Source organism: Manis javanica, chromosome 12 (genome assembly GCF_040802235.1).
Source record: "Manis javanica isolate MJ-LG chromosome 12, MJ_LKY, whole genome shotgun sequence".
NCBI classification, from domain to species: domain Eukaryota; kingdom Metazoa; phylum Chordata; class Mammalia; order Pholidota; family Manidae; genus Manis; species Manis javanica.
The window spans coordinates 6,796,632-6,815,162 of record NC_133167.1 but is presented as its reverse complement, the minus strand read 5'-3'; the positions used below and the strand labels follow the sequence as shown (position 1 = coordinate 6,815,162).

General features: G+C 57.4%; 2 protein-coding genes across 6 annotated transcripts; both read left to right on the top strand.

Moving 5' to 3' along the window:
* The first annotated feature begins 32 nt into the window (after positions 1-32).
* CHRND (cholinergic receptor nicotinic delta subunit) lies at positions 33-8,122 on the top strand. 2 transcript variants are annotated; one of them, XM_073217981.1, is made up of 12 exons: positions 33-571; positions 839-984; positions 1,407-1,451; positions 1,921-2,030; positions 2,133-2,288; positions 2,505-2,614; positions 3,388-3,642; positions 4,859-4,970; positions 5,073-5,187; positions 6,001-6,205; positions 6,295-6,413; positions 7,176-8,122. In XM_073217981.1, the coding sequence occupies exons 1-12, from the start codon at positions 55-57 to the stop codon at positions 7,356-7,358; spliced, it is 2,073 nt and encodes a 690-aa protein (XP_073074082.1). In that variant the 5' UTR covers positions 33-54; the 3' UTR covers positions 7,359-8,122. The 2 variants fall into 2 exon arrangements, with proteins under 2 accessions (XP_073074082.1, XP_036853601.2); XM_036997706.2 differs by having other exon boundaries at positions 37-571; positions 3,442-3,642.
* Positions 8,123-8,339: 217 nt separating this feature from the next.
* Positions 8,340-17,601, top strand: CHRNG (cholinergic receptor nicotinic gamma subunit). Of its 4 annotated transcripts, XM_073217982.1 has the most exons (14): positions 8,340-8,667; positions 10,733-10,809; positions 11,418-11,520; positions 12,231-12,370; positions 12,615-12,659; positions 12,854-12,963; positions 13,582-13,737; positions 14,506-14,603; positions 14,917-15,117; positions 15,291-15,405; positions 15,617-15,731; positions 16,441-16,657; positions 16,866-16,999; positions 17,280-17,601. In XM_073217982.1, the coding sequence occupies exons 3-14, from the start codon at positions 11,499-11,501 to the stop codon at positions 17,451-17,453; spliced, it is 1,527 nt and encodes a 508-aa protein (XP_073074083.1). In that variant the 5' UTR covers positions 8,340-8,667; positions 10,733-10,809; positions 11,418-11,498; the 3' UTR covers positions 17,454-17,601. The 4 variants fall into 4 exon arrangements, with proteins under 4 accessions (XP_073074083.1, XP_073074084.1, XP_073074085.1 ...); XM_073217983.1 differs by lacking the exons at positions 8,340-8,667; positions 10,733-10,809; positions 11,418-11,520 and adding an exon at positions 11,553-11,777; XM_073217984.1 differs by lacking the exons at positions 8,340-8,667; positions 10,733-10,809; positions 11,418-11,520 and adding an exon at positions 11,885-12,019 and having other exon boundaries at positions 14,945-15,117; positions 15,365-15,405.
* The last annotated feature ends 930 nt before the right edge of the window (positions 17,602-18,531 follow it).

Genomic DNA, 18,531 nt, shown 5'->3' with positions numbered 1-18,531 from the left:
GCTTTAATAAATATTATTTATGATCTACACAGACAACTCTGGAGCTTTCTTGGTATGGGAACCAGGTGGGTGGACATTAGATCTCTGGGGGTGTGGCCCAGGCAAGCCCAGCTTCCAGAAGCAGTTGGCAGAGGTTACTGGAGAGGGGCTGCAAAACCCCCCATCTCAGACACCTGTCTGCTTCCCAAGAAATGGCAGCAGCTGGCCTGCCTGTCGCCACTCCTCTGGGGTGGTACGTTACCACCAGTGCTGCCCCACTGCTCTTCTGAAGAGTCCCAGCCTGGCATCTTTGTCTTGTGTCCTTGGACTCTTTCCCTGCTGGCCAGTCCCTGTCCCCACCCCCTTGCCACCTGCTCTGGGTTCTCTATCCTGAAGCAGGGGCTAGAGGTGTCAGATTGCGTTTCCGGCTGCCTCTTCCCTTCACCACCCACCCCCACCCTGCACCTGTCCCCTCTCCCACCCACATTCCCCAACCCTGCAGACAAGAGGGGCAGATGCAAGACGCAGTCGGAGGGAAGGATGGAGGGGCCTGGGTTGATGTTGGGGCTGCTGGCCACCCTGGTCGTGTGCGGTAAGAATGGACATCACCCCGCCCTGAGGAGGCCCTCAGGATGCCACCGAGTCTCCATTGCATGGTGCCTTCCTGCCCCTCCTAGCATCAGACCCAGCTCCGCATGCCCACCACCATTTCTCCCCAGAGGGGCTGACCACCAGGACCCTGCTCCTGGAGAGGGTTGGATTCCCCTGCTTAGGCCAGTCACAGGGCCCCGCAGGACCCCAGGGCAGCTTCCTTCCTGGGCCTCCTCCCAGCATCTGTCCTGTCCCTGTCCTTCCCCAGGCAGCTGGGGCCTGAATGAGGAGGAGCGGCTGATCCGGCACCTGTTTGAGGAGAAGGGCTACAACAAGGAGATCCGGCCTGCAGCGCACAGAGAGGACAGCGTGGAGGTCTCGCTGGCCCTCACGCTCTCCAATCTCATCTCCCTGGTGAGGGGCCCCTCCGTGGGGGTGCTGGGGAAGGGAGGGCAGGGACAGTGTCCTGGAAGCCTGGTTGTCTTGCAGACTAGGATGGCCATGGAGGAAGTTCAAGGCTTCCAAACAGCCCACGGTGGCTCTTCCTGCCAGGAAACGTGCTCCAGCCATTCTCCATGCCCTGCACCCCCACTCCCTCCAGCTTCGGCTCCGGGTGCCCCATTATCACACCCATGACACACGTCAGAGGTCGTGTGCCCTCCCTGCTCCGTGGTCTGCCCACCCAGTCCTGACTGTGCAGGCTTGGGGCAGGAGTCTGGTCGGGCCAGTTGCCAGGGTTTCCCCTGGGCGGCACCTGGCAGTAGGTGCCTGGTGAATGTGTGCAGATGAAAGAACGTGGCAGGCCCCTGGGGGACAGCCTTCCTGTTTGATTACAGAAAGAAGTTGAGGAGACCCTCACCACTAACGTGTGGATTGAGCATGTAAGTAGAACACCCCAGTGGGAGCAAGGGGATGAGGGTGCAGGGCCCAGGCTCCCTGTGCTTGGAGATTTCCAGCCTATCCCAGACACTGTCTTCCAGGCCTCTGCTCTGTCCTGCCTACAGAGAAACTCAGGTCCACCACCTTTGTGTGGATTAGGATTCTTCATCTCTGGGAAAACTGTCACAGTATCCTGATTTTATTAGAAAACACTCTTCCGCCACCTGTCAGAAGGTCATAATACAGACCATGAGTTTTCTATGTCCACAGTGGAAATATGCTCCCTTAGTTGTGCAGTGTGCATCCTGCACAGATGTACGTGACAGTTCTGAGTCCCCACTCTGTGTGCGCATCCCCCAGACCTCCTTGGTTACAGTTCCTCGGCCCTGTCCAATCTTCTGCCAGGGAACTGGGGGCGTGGGGAAGCCTGAACAACAGCAGAGCCCACTGCTGACACACCCGGGCTTCCAGGTCTGGATAGACAGCCGGCTGCAGTGGGATACCGAAGACTTTGGGAACATCACCGTCCTGCGCCTGCCTCCGGACATGCTGTGGCTCCCAGAAATTGTGCTGGAGAACAAGTTGAGTCACAGTCCTTGGCCTCCCCTCCCTTCTCTGCCTCCTCCTCCCTGCCAGTTCCAAGCTGGCTGATGCTCACTGTGGCCCTTGTCCCTGTCCCCCAGCAATGATGGCTCCTTCCAGATCTCCTATGCCTGCAACGTGCTCCTCTCTCCCTCGGGCTCTGTGTACTGGCTGCCGCCTGCCATCTTCCGCTCCTCTTGTCCCATCTCCGTCACCTACTTCCCCTTTGACTGGCAGAACTGCTCTCTCAAGTTCAGGTACGCCCACTTCTCCAGCCACCCCTCACCCCAGGGCACCCTGCCGGGGCCGAGGAAGGTAAATGAAGCACCCTTTGCAGAAGCCCCTGCCCTGCCCTAAGTAGAGTGCCCTCCCCAACAGTGGCCCCTCCACCAGGAACCTCCTGCACTAGCCCTTCCCCTCACGGCGTCCCCAGCCTGTGGCTGAGGACCACCCTCTGCCCACTGCCCCCCTAGTTCGCTCAAGTACACAGCCAAGGAGATCACCCTGAGCTTGAAGCAGGATGAAGAAGGGGGCCGCCTCTACCCAGTGGAGTGGATCATCATCGACCCCGAGGGCTTCACAGGTGCCCGGAACAGCAGCTGTTGGCTGGGCAGGCCCCTCAGACACATCTCCATGGTACAGTGGCACTGACAGCTGGGACACAGACACACAGGTACACGGACATGCAGAGCGACAGACAGGACACACACAGACTCTCATATTCACTGACACGAATCCAGCACACTGGAAGGCAGAGAAGTACGACAGGGGGCAGGGACTGTGTCTCCAAGGCAGAGACAGAGGGGTGCCAGTGCCCCGTTCCCACCCCACCCCAAGCCAGAGACCCTTCTGGGTCTGAGCAGGCTCCCTGGGGGTGGACGTGGCTGACAGATGGATGTGAAAAGTGTGGCTCATCTTTCTGTCCCTGGAGAGCCCAGGGGTGCAGTTGGAACTTTGGCCATCACCCCAAATGTGTCACTCCCATCCTTTATGTGTGGCCAGGCTCAGCTCTTTCATGGGGCCCCCACCACAGGCCCCTGTCCTTCAGAGGAGACCACAGCCCGCTGGTCCCAAGGCTGGTACCTCGCATGGGCGTGGGCATGGGGTTCTTATTCTCTCTCGCTTTCTTACCCAAGACTTCTTATTCAAACCAATATATAGCCTCAGATTCTATTTTTTCCAAGGAGAAAAAAAGATCAATCCCAGAGGAAAATTTCTCCCTTGCAGACTGAAACCTCCACCCCAACACCCAGGGAAAGACATCTACACACAGAACCCTTCTCTGGGCCCTGCAGGCAGGCCTGGCTGTGCTTCTGGGCCAGCTCACTCCACCCAGCCCCTCATCCCATCCCCAAGGCCCCCCAAGGCCTCCGCAGACCAGACCCCAAGATGTCCATGTGCTGCCCTCAGAGAACGGGGAGTGGGAGATAATGCATCGGCCGGCCAGGATCAACGTGGACCCCAGTGCCCCGCTGGACAGTCGCAACCGCCAGGATGTCACCTTCTACCTCATCATCCGCCGCAAGCCGCTCTTCTACGTCATCAACATCCTGGTGCCCTGTGTGCTCATCTCCTTCATGATCAACCTGGTCTTCTACCTGCCAGCCGACAGTGAGCCTCAGCGCCAGTCCCCAGCTCCCAGCCCGCCTGGGGCAGCCTCTCCCTGTCCGTGAGGACACCGAGCACCCGCTGCCTCGGCCCTGCCCCTCACTTCCTTCTAGGAGCCACAGGGGACTCACCACTCCTGGGGCTCCCTGCCCAGGGCCCGGGCACGTGGAGCACAAGGGGAGCCGTGGGGAGGGCTCATGACCTTGTCCAGCATCCCCAAATGGACAGGGTCCCTGGGGCGTTCTCTTTCTCTTGGACCCTACTTGGCCTCTCACAGTGGGCTTCCCGAAGACCCTAGGGAGATTCACCAGACTGTCCCTCTGTCAGGGCAAAGGTCAGGTCTGTGTGGTCACCATGTGTGACTGGGGGGACACACCAGAGGCCATCAACCATGACCCACTGGGTAGAGAATGGGATCTCTAGAAGCCAAGGCGTGGGGTATATAATGCACTCACCTGGTTGTAGAAGGGCATGTATAGTCTGTTCTCACTTGCCTCCAGAATAGTGTCAGAATGTTTACTATGAGCAGTGCACCATGAGTTCCAGAGATGCACGCAGCCCAGGCCCTGCCCCTGGCAGAGCGGGTAGGCGCTGTAGGACTCGGAGCGTGCCTGAGGGGTGGCAGGATGGGAATGGTTTCCTGCAGGAGGCAGTGCTTGAGCTGGAGACAGGTTGGGAGGAACCGTGCAGATCCAGGGGGTGTGGCCCTGAGATCACGGCGGTCACTGCCCAGTGTGCTCAGGAGCTCAGCAGGGAAGAGCAGGGCAGTGCTGGGCGGGGATCCCTGAGTGAAGGGATGGGAACTGGGGTATTATCCTGGTGCTAGGGGGGTGCCCCGGGAAAGCTGTGCGGGGGGAGGGACACACACAGGTCTGTGACTGTAAGAGGGCTGAATTGCAGGGGTCTGGCTAACATGTAGCTGGGATTCTCATGACACTGGTGTCAGGCAGAGTGATGAACGAGCATTTAACACACACTCTCTCACTTCGTCCTCACCATATTTAGAAGTTGAGAAAACTGAGGCATGGAGAGGTTATGCTACTTGCCCAAGGTAACCCAGCTGGTAAATGGCAGAGCCAGATTACCACCCAAGTGCTCTGATTCCAAAGCCCATGATATTAATCAGGACACCATAGCATTGCCAACAGTGGAGCAGGGGCCACGGCGGGACCTCCTGGGTCCAAGGCCAGAGGTCGCAGCTAAGTCCAGGCTCCCCCAGGTGGCGAGAAGACGTCAATGGCCATCGCAGTGCTCTTGGCCCAGTCTGTCTTCCTGCTGCTCATCTCCAAGCGGCTGCCCCCCACATCCATGGCCATCCCCCTCATTGGCAAGTGAGTGCTGGCCCACCCCACCACAACCCCCCAACACATGCCACCCTCCGTGCCCCTGCCATGCCACTCCCTGGGGGCTCTAGGCCGAGTGTGTGCCCGCAGGTTCCTGCTCTTCGGCATGGTGCTGGTGACCGTGGTCGTGGTGGTCTGCGTCATCGTGCTCAACATCCACTTTCGCACACCCAGCACCCACGTGCTGTCCGAAGGGGTCAAGAAGGTGAGGGTTCTCAACAGGCAAGACCTGGAACTTGTCCAGATGCCCCTGCACAGGAGAACGGGGAGCCACCCTGTTGTGCCAAAGCGCCAGCAGCTGCTACCCACGCCTGCAAGGATGACTCCCAGGAGTAGTGATACATGAAAGATGCCAGACACAGGAGAGCACAGACTGCGCACCTTCCTTCCTATGAAGTTCAAGGAAGGGCAAAGCCAGTCTTTAGTGAGAGACGTCAGCATTGGGGTTACCTCCCAGGATGGGTAGGAACCGATGGGGGGCAGGGGAGGTATGACTGAACTCTTTTGGCATCATGTTGGATATCTTTTCTGGGTGGTGTTCACGCAGTTGAACGCATCTGTAAAGGTTTGTCTTGCGATGTTCTTAAGGTTTGCTCATTCTACTGTATGTTTGCTTTACTGCCACTAAAAAGAAGTGAGGAATGTAGGGTGAGGGTATCTGGGAGAGGGCTGTCCTTGCCTCTCGGCCACTGCAGGGCTACCTGGCTGTTCTGGAGCAGCTAACGGTAGTTAGCAACTTTTTTGACTTTTAAGCATTTGAAGTACAGAGCTAAACTTTTAGGGCATTTTTCTTTTTTGTTTTCATGTATAATTCATTTTCAACAAAGGAGTAGTGCTCTGTGCTGTGAGCAATAGGGAGAGTTGAAAGCACCCGCAGTGTAGGGGATCAGGGGACTAAATGACAGTGTCAGACAGGGGAGCACTTTGTGGCTGCCAGGAATGGAGTCACAGATGTTTGCATGTGTGAAGGTGACCCGTGTTTGTAAAATGGCCTTCCTGTGTCCCCAACATGCCGCAGCTCTTCCTGGAGACCCTGCCCGAGTTCTTACATATGTCTCGCCCAGCGGAGGATGGGCCAAACCCTGGGGCCCTGGTTAGGAGGAGCAGCTCCTTGGGCTATATCTCCAAGGCTGAAGAGTACTTCTCACTCAAGTCCCGAAGTGACCTCATGTTCGAGAAGCAGTCAGAGCGGCACGGGCTAGCCCAGCGCCTCACCACTGCACGTGGGTCCCTGGTGGCCTGGGATTTGGCTCATGCATGGGAAGTGTGGTGTGGGCAGGCCTCATGCTCATCTCTGGCCTGGCATCCATAGGTCGGCCCCCAGCAGGCTCTGAGCAGGCCCAGCAGGACCTCTTCAGCCAACTGAAGCCAGCTGTGGATGGGGCCAACTTTATCGTCAACCACATGAGAGACCAGAATAATTACAACGATGTAAGTAGCCACAGGGTTGCCATGTATAGGTGTTCAAGTAGTGCACTGATCAAGTGGACAGAGTTCCCATCAGAGACACATGCCAACTTAGATGAAGAAGGTCATAATGGGTACAGATTCCAGGCCCCCCCAGCGAGGGAGAGCCCTGCCTAGAACCCCATAGCAGCACATGGCAGGCACACAGCTCTGCCCTGTTAGGGCCACATTGTCGACGTCCTTATTATCTCTTCTTTCTCCCAGCTGCCAATCGTTTTCTGTCCACATTCAACTCCAAGTCTGATACTCCAGACACACCCAGACATTTAAAAGGCAGCCTTATATGGTTGTTTAATATTATACAACTTTAAAAATCCTCTCTGGAGAAAGGGGTACCTTTCTGCAGTCTGCATATGGGTGAGCAGCTGCCCTGAGTGGCGGAGACAGGTGAGGAGGGTGGAGAGGGGCCTGTCCATCTTTCACTGTCCCTGAGAGTCCTGGTGGTCCCAGCTCCTCCCCAGCTCCTGGGGCCCTGCAGTGGCATGAGGAGGGAGGCTGTGGCCCTGCTCTCTCTCTCCTGAATGGACAAAATGACCAGCCCTGCCTGTGGCTGGAGGGGGGCTGGGCCCTTGCTGAGGATGAACTGGCTTGTCCCATCTACTGCAAGCCTGAGGTGGCCCCCGAAGATGCACCGAAGCCATGCTTCTGTCCCCGGGCCCCAGCTTGGAGCATGGGTCTGTGGTTTGAGGCCTTCCTCTATCCACTCTGTCCATCCCCCTTCCCCAGGAGAAGGAGTGCTGGAACCAGGTGGCCCGCACAGTGGACCGACTCTGCCTGTTTGTGGTGACGCCCATCATGGTGGTGGGCACAGCCTGGATCTTCCTGCAGGGCGCCTACAACCAGCCTCCACCCCAGCCTTTCCCTGGGGACCCCTTCTCCTACCAGGAGCAAGATAAGCGTTTCATCTAGACTGAGCCTGCCCTGCCCGGCCTGGCCCGGCTCCCAGGGCAGCTTCTGGAGGCTTGAGCCCAGGGGGTCTTGCAAGCCTGGGGAGAGACGAACTGGGCTTCACTGAAAGCCTGGGAGAAGCCCACTCGTCCACAGTGGTTCCTCTGCAAATAAAAGCAGGACCCACCAACTAGGTTGAGAACGGACATCTCAGGGGGTGGGGCAGGATGACCGGGGGCAACGCAGGAGCTCAGGGGCCAGAGAGGATGCCACTCAGGCTGGCCTTTTGTGGGTCAGGAAGCAAGAGTCCTCTCCTTGCCTGCCCCCGCCCCCAGGTGGGCGTAGAGCAAGTAGGATCCTGTGCCTTTATTTCCAGCCCCTCCCACCAAGCCCTTAGCCTCAGCTCAGGCTTCTGAGGTCCCCCCTGGAACCGAGGCTGGGGATGCTCCTTAAGGAAGGAGGCTCCTTAGGGAAGGAAGATTTGGGCCAAGGTGGAAGCCACAGGGTTGGAGAATGGCCTTCCCCAGCCCTTTCTGCTTTGGCCACTCTGTCTGGGTCTGTCAGGGAAACTGAGGTTTGGGGTGGAAGGGTCAGGCTCAGCATCCACAAAGCCAGGGGTCAGTCTGTCACCCTCAGGTCACATGATCCTAGAGCCCAGAACTTAGGCCTTCCCCAGGAGTATCCCCTGGGCACCTACTCTCCTTCCCAAAGTAGGCTTTCCATGCAATGTTTGGGACATAGTTATACAAAAAATTATTCTGTGTTTATCTGAAGTTTGAATTTAACTGGATATTCCGCATTTTTATTTTCTAAATTTGGCAACTCTACCCCAAAGGGAGCTCCTACCAGTCTTATCCTAAGGACTAAAGGCTGAGGCCATAGGAGCTGGGAGCCACGGCAGCCCACCCCATCCCCCAAAGATGGCCCCAGTGATCCCCGCCTCCCGGCACTGACACCCGTGTCGTCCCCTCCCACACTGCACCAGGTGGGTCAGTGTCATCAGTAGGAGGCAGAAGTGATGGAGTGTCGCTTCTGAGGCTGTTACAAAAGACACTGCAGCCCTTCCCTCATTCCCTCTCTCGGTGGGACCCCTCACTCAGGGAGGTCAGGGGACATGACGAGCAGCCCTACAGGGAGGCCCACAGAGCGAGGAACTGAGGCCTCCTGCCCACAGCGACATGAGTGACCCTGCAAGTGGATCCTCCAGCCCCACCGGGGCCTTCAGATGAGATCACAACTCTGGTCAATATCTTGTCTGCAGCCCCATGAAGTCGCTGAGGCAGCACCACCCAGCTCAGGCACTCCTGCATTCCTGACCCTCAGGAAATGTGTGAGATCATTAATGCTTGTTGTTTTAAGAGACAAAGTTTGGGGACACTAGCAATGGAACCTTGGGTGAGCCACTCCTCATCTCGCAGCTTCATTTTTTTTATTTGCCAAATGTGTCTATACTAAGTCCAGCTCATGGGGTGTTATGAAAATTGAATTTTCTAGTAAGTGCAAGGTACTTAACTGTGTCCTACAAATTTAAGGGGTGGTTATGTAACTCATTCCTCATTTGTGAGCCTGAGTCGCAGAGGACAGGCCTGCAACGGTCTCCCGCATCCAAGCCTGACTGTTGACAGAGAGGATTGAAGCAGGTGCAGAATTCTTGATGTACAGGCTTCATCTTCAGAGCTCAACCCACTTCCCTCAGAAGGAATCAGTGACCTCATTAGCTCAGTTACCCTTTGGCTTCACAGGAAGCTGGCCCCTGCGGGTGTGACTTCTTGGAGAGGGAGGAGAGAGTTCCACGGAGGGCCTGAATCGGACCCCTCAGCCTCTGTCATTGCTTCTCTCTGCCACACGGTGGTGCCCTGTTGGCAGTAGGTCCCATATAGTCCAGCTGCCAGGAGAATCCGTTGGGTCAGGGCCTGCTCAGGTGGCTGTGGATCTTCCAGAGAAGGCAACACAGAATGCCACACCCGAATGAGTGTGCCTCTTGTGCAGGTTCCCAGGGTCACAGAGGGTCGGCAGCAGCACCAGTCCTCCAGCACTCCAGCCCCAGGGCACTGTCAGGACTGGCCCACTCTCTGGGCGACATGGAACTCTGTCTCCTTCCTCTCCAAGAAGTCACACCTGCTGGGTCCAGCTTCCTGGGAGGCCAAAGGGGAACTAATCTCCCCAGGCCCGCAGGGCTACCTACCCTCTTTCAAAGGCAATAAGTCTATTAGGAGTGCACTGAGCTGCAAGGAACAGAAAACCCAGAGAACCAAGGTTTAAACAAATAAGGTTCCCTCTTCCTCACATCATAAGAACCGCAAAGTAGTGACTGCCACACTGGCTCAGCTGTCCCACAAAGCTGTCAGGAACCCGGGCTCTGCGCCCCCTGCCCAGCCCCCCTCCTTAGCAGGTTGGCCTTGTCCTCATGCTTGTCACCCCAGGTTGCAGGCTGACTGTCACAGCTCCACACTTCACATTTATGTTCAAGGCAGGAAAGGGGCGGCCCTTTCTGACCCCTTTTATCAGGAAGCAAAAGCTTTCCCCTGAAGCCCCTCTGCCGACTTCCACAGACACCCCATTAGTCAGGAGGCTATCTCATGGCCACCCCTCTCTACAAGGGAACTAGAAAATGAGCATTTCACTCTTCCAGCCTCTAGAGAAAGTGGAGGGGAGCAGTTATTAGATAATGAATGGTATCCATAGAAGCTTTTCTCCTAATGGGTCCCATACCTCTCCTCCTAACCACTCCAGTGCAGAAATCCCCACTCCTCCTCCTGAGATGACCTGCCCTCCGGGGAGATTTCTCAGCTTCTCTCCCAGAGCAGAGAGAAAGGGAGGAAATGGCAATGTAAATCTCATACTCAGAAAGGTGGCAAAATTCCTATCAGAGGGAAGTTACCTTCCATCATGTTCCTTTCGCGCCAGACATCTACAGGGAAGGTGAAGGGAAAGTCAGACACACTGGAGCATCAGCCGGACCACCTATGCCTGGGGCATGGCAGGATGGGCGTGGGCATTATTTAGCAGAAGGCATTAATGATCTTTGGTAAAGTGTGGTCTTAGAGAGGAGTACAGAGGGGGAGGGATACTGTTCTGTAAAATGGGTGAGGGAATTGAGTCTGGGGGCACCAAAGGGCAGAATGGGGAGAAGGGGCTGGCTTGATAAACTCCAAGAAAAATGAGCTATACACCCAGATGTGCAGTGAGTGTGGAGCTTGCAGGGGCGGCATGGGGGCTGTCAAGGAAAACTGAGCATGGGTCCCAGAGCAGCATGAGGACAGAAACTGACAAGCAGGGGAGGCAGGTGCCGCCACTACCCCTGATCATGAGGTCCTGGCAAGGACAGGAGAGCTTGTGGCCCCAGTGCGGGGGGCTGGGCTCTGAGCCAAGCTCATTTGGCTCTTCAAGAACAGGACATCTCGAGGGCTGACTTCTGGCTTCCTGACACGCATTGAAATGCTGCAGACCTTATTCACTTGGGGGCAAGGGGGTAAGTCCTCAAATGGTGCTTTCCCTCCAGCCCTCAGAGGCCTCCACCACCCTGTCCCCCAGTTGCTGAAGGGTAGATGGCATGTATGGGAACCTGCATTTTCTGTCTTGCCCAATTACTGGGACATTCTGACCTGTCTGCTTGGAAGAGATGGTCAGAAGACAGGTGGCCTGAGCCGGCTGCTGGGCCCTCAGCTCCCCTCTTTGCCCCAGCCCGAACCAAAAACCATCAAGTGGATGGAGCTTGGAGCTTGTTTTCTGGCCCTCTGGGTTTCCTCATCCAGCTCTCCTGAGGGCCACAGCCTTGATCCTGTCTGCCTGCCCCCTGGACTGTGCACTCCCAAGAAGCTTACCTCTGCCTATGTCCCCTCGGGCCTGCCACGTGCTGGGGACTCCCTAAGTGTGGATGACTGATAAATACTGAAGAGCCTCTATGCAGGGCCTGTCCTATACCCAACATCCCTGAGTTCCAGAACTTCCTCAACCGCCTTCCTTCAAACATCACCAAGCCCATGTCCCACACCTCAGAGACTGGGAGGATCCTTACCTGGCGCCCTAATCTGCGTTAAGGTGTCAAAGCCTGGAAGTCATGATCTATCTTTTCCATAGGCTTTACCCGCCAGTGTCCTGGCCCAGTGGGGTGACCCATGAAGATACTAGGCTGGTGGGACAGGTTTGGGGTCCTCATCCATGTTGTCACAGAGAAACTCAGGTACCAAACATGCTTTCCCAAAAGCCTTCACACTTCCTCAAATCCTGACCCGCAGGACCAGAGCAGGAAGAGGGAGCCTGCGTCAGGGCCCTTCCTCAGCACCCTGCCCTCTCCCCGACACGCGGCTGCCCCTGGCTGCACCCTCAACCCCCAGCTGGAACACGGATAGCGGGCTGGGACGGTTGAGTCTGAGTGGGGATGGAGACTGGACAGGCTCCGTTGGGGCAAAAGGGGCCCCTCTGCCCTCCCCAGCCCAGGTAACCTGAGCTCGGCATTGTGTCCATCCTCGAACAGCTGACATTGCTGCGGTCAGACAGCTGGTGGGGCTGGGCTGCCTGGCCAGGCTGGCTGGGGTGTGAGCTGTTACATGAGACGGAGAGTCTGCATCTCTGCCCCAGACCTGGGAAGCTACAGCCCCAGCTCATCACTGCAGAGAGCTGTGGCGCCATGCACGGGGGCCAGCGGCTGCTGCTCCTGCCCCTGCTGGCTATCAGCCTGGGTGTGGACACAGGGGGTCCGGGCCAGGGTGGGGGAGCCCTGGAGTAGGGGCCCAAGGCCTCAGCGGATAGAGGTGCAGAAGGCCACTGAAGCCTGCCCCCCACCCCCAGCTCCCTGCTTCTCCACATCACTCCCTCCTGCGGCCCCCCCCTTCGCTCTGCCTCAGCCCTGGCCCCCAGGCTCATCACTGCCCTCATCACTACCCGTTGCAGGAGCCCAGGGCAGGAACCAGGAGGAACGTCTGCTCTCAGACCTGATGCTCAACTACAACCCGCACCTGAGGCCAGCCGAGCGTGATTCGGACGTGGTCAATGTCAGCCTGAAGCTCACCCTCACCAACCTCATCTCCTTGGTGAGCCACAGGCCTGCAGGATGGCTGGGGAGGAGAGGGCCAGCACACACAGCCCTGGGACCTGCTGGGGAGTGGAAGCAGCTGGCTCCAGCAGCCAGGAGAGGGAAGGGCCCCACAGGGGAGAGGGAGGGTGGAGCTGGAAAACTCCCGTGGGGTGTCTTCCGGGGCCCAATAGTAGTCTACAGGGACTAACATCTGGGGAGGGCAAGTGATACAGGCTTAGCCCTCTGTTCTGCACCCCTAGAATGAGCGAGAGGAGGCCCTCACCACCAATGTCTGGATAGAAATGGTGAGAGGCCCCCTGCTGCCCTCTTTCCCACTATCAGGCCACCCATGCTCAGACCCCAAGGCCCTGAGGGCTGTCTCTCCTGCGTTCCCCGCCCCCCCCATCCCTGCCTCTTCTGTGGCCCCTGGGCTGGACTCCAGTTCCTGGGGGTGTGGCACAGCCGAGAGTAGGGGTCTGGCAGCCTCTCTCCCCTGCAGCAATGGTGTGACTATCGTCTACGCTGGGACCCACAAGACTACGAGGGCCTGTGGGTGCTGAGGGTGCCATCCACCATGGTGTGGCGGCCAGATGTCGTGTTGGAGAACAAGTGAGGGGGTGCAGGCAAGAGTGGGGGGACCAAAGGGCCCAAGGGCAGCACCCAGCAGGTCAGCGGGGCTTTGGGAAAAGAGGTGAACAGAGGGTGCAGACTGGGTGTGCCCCAAGGAGCTGGGGAGGACTGGACGGAGCAGGTGCTGACCGGAGGGCCCAGGGCTGGCAGCCCTGGTTCTAGGCCTGGCTCCATTACCTCCATCACCTCTGGGCTGGGATGTCTGGGCAGGCTGCTCCCCTCCCTCTAACATGGGGTTGAAGACAGCCCCTAGAGAAGCTGTCTGGAGTCAGAGTTAGGCATGGAAGGGCTGAGCTCCTGCTCCGGCACTGCAGGAGCTTAACAGGTATCAGCCACTATCCTGACCGTCCCTGAAGAGAGCTGGAGGCAGCGGTGATGGGGTGGGCCTCAGGAGGCGGCAGGAGGGGTGCAACAGGAGGTCGCTGCTGGGAGGTAGTGGCTCCCTTGGCCAGGTGGGGACCAGGCAGGGGCAGGACAGGCTGGGACGGGTTGGTGTCCCCCGCCCCGACCACATGGGACACAAGGCTAGCCTGGGGTGCAGGTCTCAGCCAAGTAGGGGGCTATGAGCCCTCAGCCTGTGGCCTGGCCTGTGTGCAGTGTGGACGGCGTGTTCGAGGTGGCTCTCTACTGCAATGTGCTCGTGTCTCCTGATGGCTCCGTCTACTGGCTGCCCCCTGCCATCTTCCGCTCCTCCTGCCCCGTCTCTGTCACCTACTTTCCCTTCGACTGGCAGAACTGCTCCCTCGTCTTCCAGTGAGGCCATTTATTTGGGGGGGAGGGGGTGGCTGGGGATTCAGGCTGCTGCTCTAAGGTGGGCCCTGGCTGGGTGGGGGCTGAGAGGCTTCTGACCAGGGGCCTGGCCCCATCTCTCTGGGGCCTCTGTACCTGTCTCAGGCCCAGATACCTGAAGGCGCCTACATCTTTCCTAAGTCCCAGTCCCCACTCCTCCTCCTTCACTGCCTCAGTTTCCCTGCCTGTGCCCAAGGGGAGAAATTAATGACTGGGGTGGGTGAACGGGAAGGCACATGCATGCCCACAACATGAGTGCTACCCCCCCACACACAAGACCACTACACCCCACAGCCCTGCGGAGAGGCAGGGGCTGGTTCCGTTTCCTCTCCGTAAGGGAAGGAAAAGTCTGTGTGAGAGTTTGCCCGTATTTTAGAGGAGCAGCCTTATTACAAGGAAACCTTGCAGGGAGACCCTCCTCAACAAACAGACCCAAGAGGTACAGACACTATTTCCTTTGTTATCCATCGGCCCTGGAAGCAGTGGGAGGGAGAAACACAGTGGCCCCGGGCTCTTGGCGCTGAGCCAGAGCCTCCTGGCCCTTCAACTCAAACTTCTCTGGACCCCAAAGAGCCCAACTCCCCCCACATCTTGCTGCCAGGTTGTATAGAGTGTTGGATGGACTCTTTGAGGCAAAACTGCCCACAGTTGCCCTCAGATCACTGTCTATGTGACTTCATGGGTGGGTTTACACACACACAAATTTATCCTCTTTCTCTCCGTGGCTTCCAGGTCCCAGACCTACAGCACCAATGAAATCAATTTGCAGCTGAGCCAGGAAGATGGTCAGACGATCGAGTGGATTTTCATTGACCCCGAGGCCTTCACAGGTAACCTCCACCCAGGGCCCTGCTGGACCTGGCTTCAAAGGCAGAGCCAGGCCGAGATCATGCCCCCTCCCATGTAGCTCAAGATGAAAACTACAGTAAGCCATAAAATGTTTTTAAAGGCCCAATGAAGTTCTGATTTCCCAGGATAATCACTCCAGCTCCGGTGGGAGGGGTGTAGTATGCAGTATCCTGTCTGTCTCCCTCCATGGTGCTCCTTTGGGCACACACTGGCTGTGCTGCTGTCGGGTCGCGTGCGCCGTGGGGATCTGCCCAGCCCCCACCCCTGGGACCCACCCTAGCCTGCTGCCTGCAGAGAACGGGGAGTGGGCCATCCGGCACAGGCCAGCTAAGATGCTGCTGGACGACGCGGCACCAGCCGAAGAGGCGGGCCACCAGAGGGTGGTTTTCTACCTGCTCATCCAGCGCAAGCCCCTCTTCTATGTCATCAACATCATCGTGCCCTGTGTACTCATCTCTTCTGTCGCCATCCTTATCTACTTCCTGCCTGCCAAGGGTACCTGGAGCCTGTGGGAAGGGAGCCATGACCAGCAGCACAGGGGACAAGTTGGGAGGGGACAGAGTGACACTATTCTGGGACAAGGGATACTGGGCTCTTGTAGAGTGAGGGGAGGTATCCCACGGCGGGGAGGTTGAGATTTGCTCTTAGGACCTCTTGGTCACGGGCAGCGGGTGGCCAGAAATGTACTGTCGCTATCAACGTGCTCCTGGCCCAGACCGTCTTCCTCTTCCTTGTGGCCAAGAAGGTGCCCGAGACCTCCCAGGCGGTGCCACTCATCAGCAAGTAAGGCCAGTCTTCATGCCTGCCACCCATCTCCTCCTGTCCTTTCTTGGCAACTCCAGGCACTGCCCACCCGCCACCTCCCCACCCCCATCCTCAATGGCAGCCCCTCAGTCCAGGAGATCTGGGGAATCAGCCGCTAAGGGTAGGGGTGGCACCTGGGAATGGAGTGCCAATAGGCCAGCCCTGCCTCCTGCCCACGCCGCTTCCGCAGGTACCTGACTTTCCTCCTGGCGGTGACCATCCTCATCGTTGTGAATGCTGTGGTTGTGCTCAACGTGTCCTTGCGGTCCCCACACACACACTCCATGGCCCGAGGGGTCCGCAAGGCAAGGCCCTTCCCTGCCCCCACCAGCATCCTCCTGCTTCTCCCCCCAAACCCTGACCCTAGGCATTTACATTTGCTGCCACACTGAGTAGCAAACCTGCCCTGTGCAAATCTTGAAGCATGTGCCCAAGGGGATTTATGATAATACTGAGTGCTTACAATGTGAAAGGTGTGTTACACACACTAACTTATTTAATCTGCATAGAAGCTGAATGAAGTGGGTATTAGTGTCATCTGATTTTACAGATGAGGAAAATAAGGCACAGAGAGGCTAAGTAGCTTATCCAAGATTGTACAACTACAAAGTGGAGGGGAGAGTTCTGCCCAGGCAGTCTGGCTCCAGGGTCTGTGTGATCAGCAGCCCAGCTGCAAAAGTCAGCTAGAGCCCTTGTCACAAATGCAGATGCCAGGGCCATGCCACACATCCTGCCCAAACTAGCAGGGGTACTGCCGAGAAACTTGTGTTGTAACAAGTGCCCGGGTGATTCTGATGTGCACGAAAGTTTGGAGATCCGGGCTCAGCATCTAGTACAGAACAGCACTGAACCAGGGACAAGCAAGCCACTGCTCCCAGCAGGCTGTCTCTGAGTCCCTGGCAGCATGAGCCCTTCATGCCAACCTCTACCTTCTGCTCTGAAGCCAGCCTGGCTACCCAAATGCCGAGGTCTGTGGGCTGCGGAGCTAAGCTGCCCAGAACATCCCCTCTCCAGGTGTTCCTGCGACTCTTGCCCCAGCTGCTGCGTATGCACATTCGCCCGCTGGCCCCAGTGGCTGTGCAAGATGCCCGGCCCAGGCTACAGAATGGCTCCTCCTTGGGGTGGTCAATTGCCGCAGGGGAGGAAGTGGCTCTCCGCCTGCCTCGCAGTGAACTCCTCTTCCGGCAGTGGCAGCGCAATGGGCTGGTGAGGGCAGCGCTGGAGAAGCTAGGTGAGGCGGGGCTGTGGCGCTGCGGGCACTCCTTCCAGTGACTCCAGACAGGGAGGACTGTCTGTTGGCCAATGCACCAGGCGCAGCAGATGAGTGCTGGGCGAGCGTCCAGGTTGGGGGGAGAGGGACATGGGTCCCTAAGAAGAGGCCGCTTTCTCAAATGTTTCCCCTCCTTTCTACTCCCAAACCTCACCTCTCTCCTCAACAGAGAAAGGCCCAGAGCCAGGGCAGAGCCAGGAGTTGTGTGGCAGCCTGAAGCAGGCCTCGCCAGCCATCCAGGCCTGTGTGGAAGCCTGCAACCTCATTGCCCGTGCCCGGCACCAGCGGAGCCACTTTGACCGTGTAAGCCAGTCCGGGGGTGGGGTTGGCGGTTGAGTACCTGGTGAGGGACGTGGACCTGAGAAGGGGACAGGATGAGTCAGGTGGCCATTAGGGCAGGGGATGGAAAAAGTGGCATTGGGAATGGGGAGGGCAAGGAGCATCAGAGCCAGGGAACCATGAAGAAGCCAGGCTGAGGCCTTGAAGTAGGTGAGAAGGGCACAAGGAGATGGAGAATGGAAGCCTGCTGGATGGCCAAGGATGGTACCGGGATCAGAGCAGGCTTGGTGTCTCCTGTCCTCAGGGGAACGAGGAGTGGTTCCTGGTGGGCCGCGTGCTGGACCGTGTCTGCTTCTTGGCCATGCTGACGCTCTTTGTCTGTGGCACTGCTGGCATCTTCCTCATGGCCCACTACAACCAGGTGCCTTTGCTGCCATTCCCTGGAGACCCCCGTTCCTACCTGCCATCACCTGACTGAGCCAACCAACTTCTGTTAGCCATTGGGAGCCTTAGCTGTGTTCCGCTGCTGCTGAGGTCATGAGTGTGCCCTTCGGGAAGTGCCCTCCAGAGCCATGTGAGCCAACTGGCCTTGAGAAAAGCTGGGGAAATAAAAAGAGAGAGCTGGAGTCTTGGAGTGGTTGGGAACAGGCTGTGGGCAGGGCAGACTGTGGGGTCAGTATCCACGTGGCACTGGCTAGCCAGTCCTGGTGATACCCTCACTTGAGGAAAGCATTATCAACTTCCATCATTTCGGAAGCCCTAAAGACTGTGTTCTATATGACGTCCCCAACTAGGCAAGGTCCTATGCCTCCAAGCCTGGGTTTCCCCTCCCTTTCGCGAGTGGTCTGCAGGCTCCTAAGGGAGGGAAGTCAAGAGAGATGAGAGGAGTAGCAACCAGTGTTCTCTCAAAAGAGGACAGCAGCCCACTCCACCTGGCATCTCCCTCTCCTGGCTTCTGGGAGCTATAAGCACCTAATACCTGCGCCAGTGACCTTTCCATTCACATGCATTTTTTGTCACTGACCACAAAAGATTTCATGGTTTTTACTATCTTTTTTTTTCATTGTTAAGAGCTCCTCGCAGCAAAACAAGAGTCTTGACAAAAAAACAAGAGTTGCTATTCTCCCACGTTTCAGATGGCCTAATTGGGGCCCAGAGTAAGAGGGGCTCCCCAGGACTGGTGGCTAAATAAGATTTGGAGTCCAAAATTCCCAACTCTGACCCAATTTTAGACACTCTAAGAAAGATTCTAGGGTCTGGATAATGGACCCCTCTCCATTCTCTTCTCAAAGACCAGGGCATTTGCACTGGTCCCCAAAGGACGGTTAACATGAGGAGCAGGGAGGCTGGGAGGTCACAGGAACCCTGGGCTCTGCCTTCTGGTAGGAGACCCTGGGTCCCATTTAGGAAACAAAATGGCCAGCTGAGGTCTTCCTGGGAGAGATACATGGCCCTGCTTTGAGAGAACAAATGGGGCCCGAGTTCTGTTGGTGACAAGACAACTTGGGCAAGTCTTTTGTGCTCCCTGAGCCTGTTACCTCATCTGTACACATGGG

Excerpts from the sequence above, each read along its gene's own strand:
- CHRND (XM_073217981.1), top strand. The coding sequence starts at position 55 with ATGGGAACCAGGTGGGTGGACATTAGATCTCTGGGGGTGTGGCCCAGG. Across the intron at positions 4,971-5,072 it reads GCCATCCCCCTCATTGGCAA|GTTCCTGCTCTTCGGCATGG; the intron begins GTGAGTGCTGGC and ends GTGTGCCCGCAG. Across the intron at positions 6,414-7,175 it reads ACCAGAATAATTACAACGAT|GAGAAGGAGTGCTGGAACCA; the intron begins GTAAGTAGCCAC and ends CCCCTTCCCCAG.
- CHRNG (XM_017640331.3), top strand. The coding sequence starts at position 11,968 with ATGCACGGGGGCCAGCGGCTGCTGCTCCTGCCCCTGCTGGCTATCAGC. Across the intron at positions 12,020-12,230 it reads CCTGCTGGCTATCAGCCTGG|GAGCCCAGGGCAGGAACCAG; the intron begins GTGTGGACACAG and ends TACCCGTTGCAG. Across the intron at positions 12,964-13,581 it reads GATGTCGTGTTGGAGAACAA|TGTGGACGGCGTGTTCGAGG; the intron begins GTGAGGGGGTGC and ends GCCTGTGTGCAG.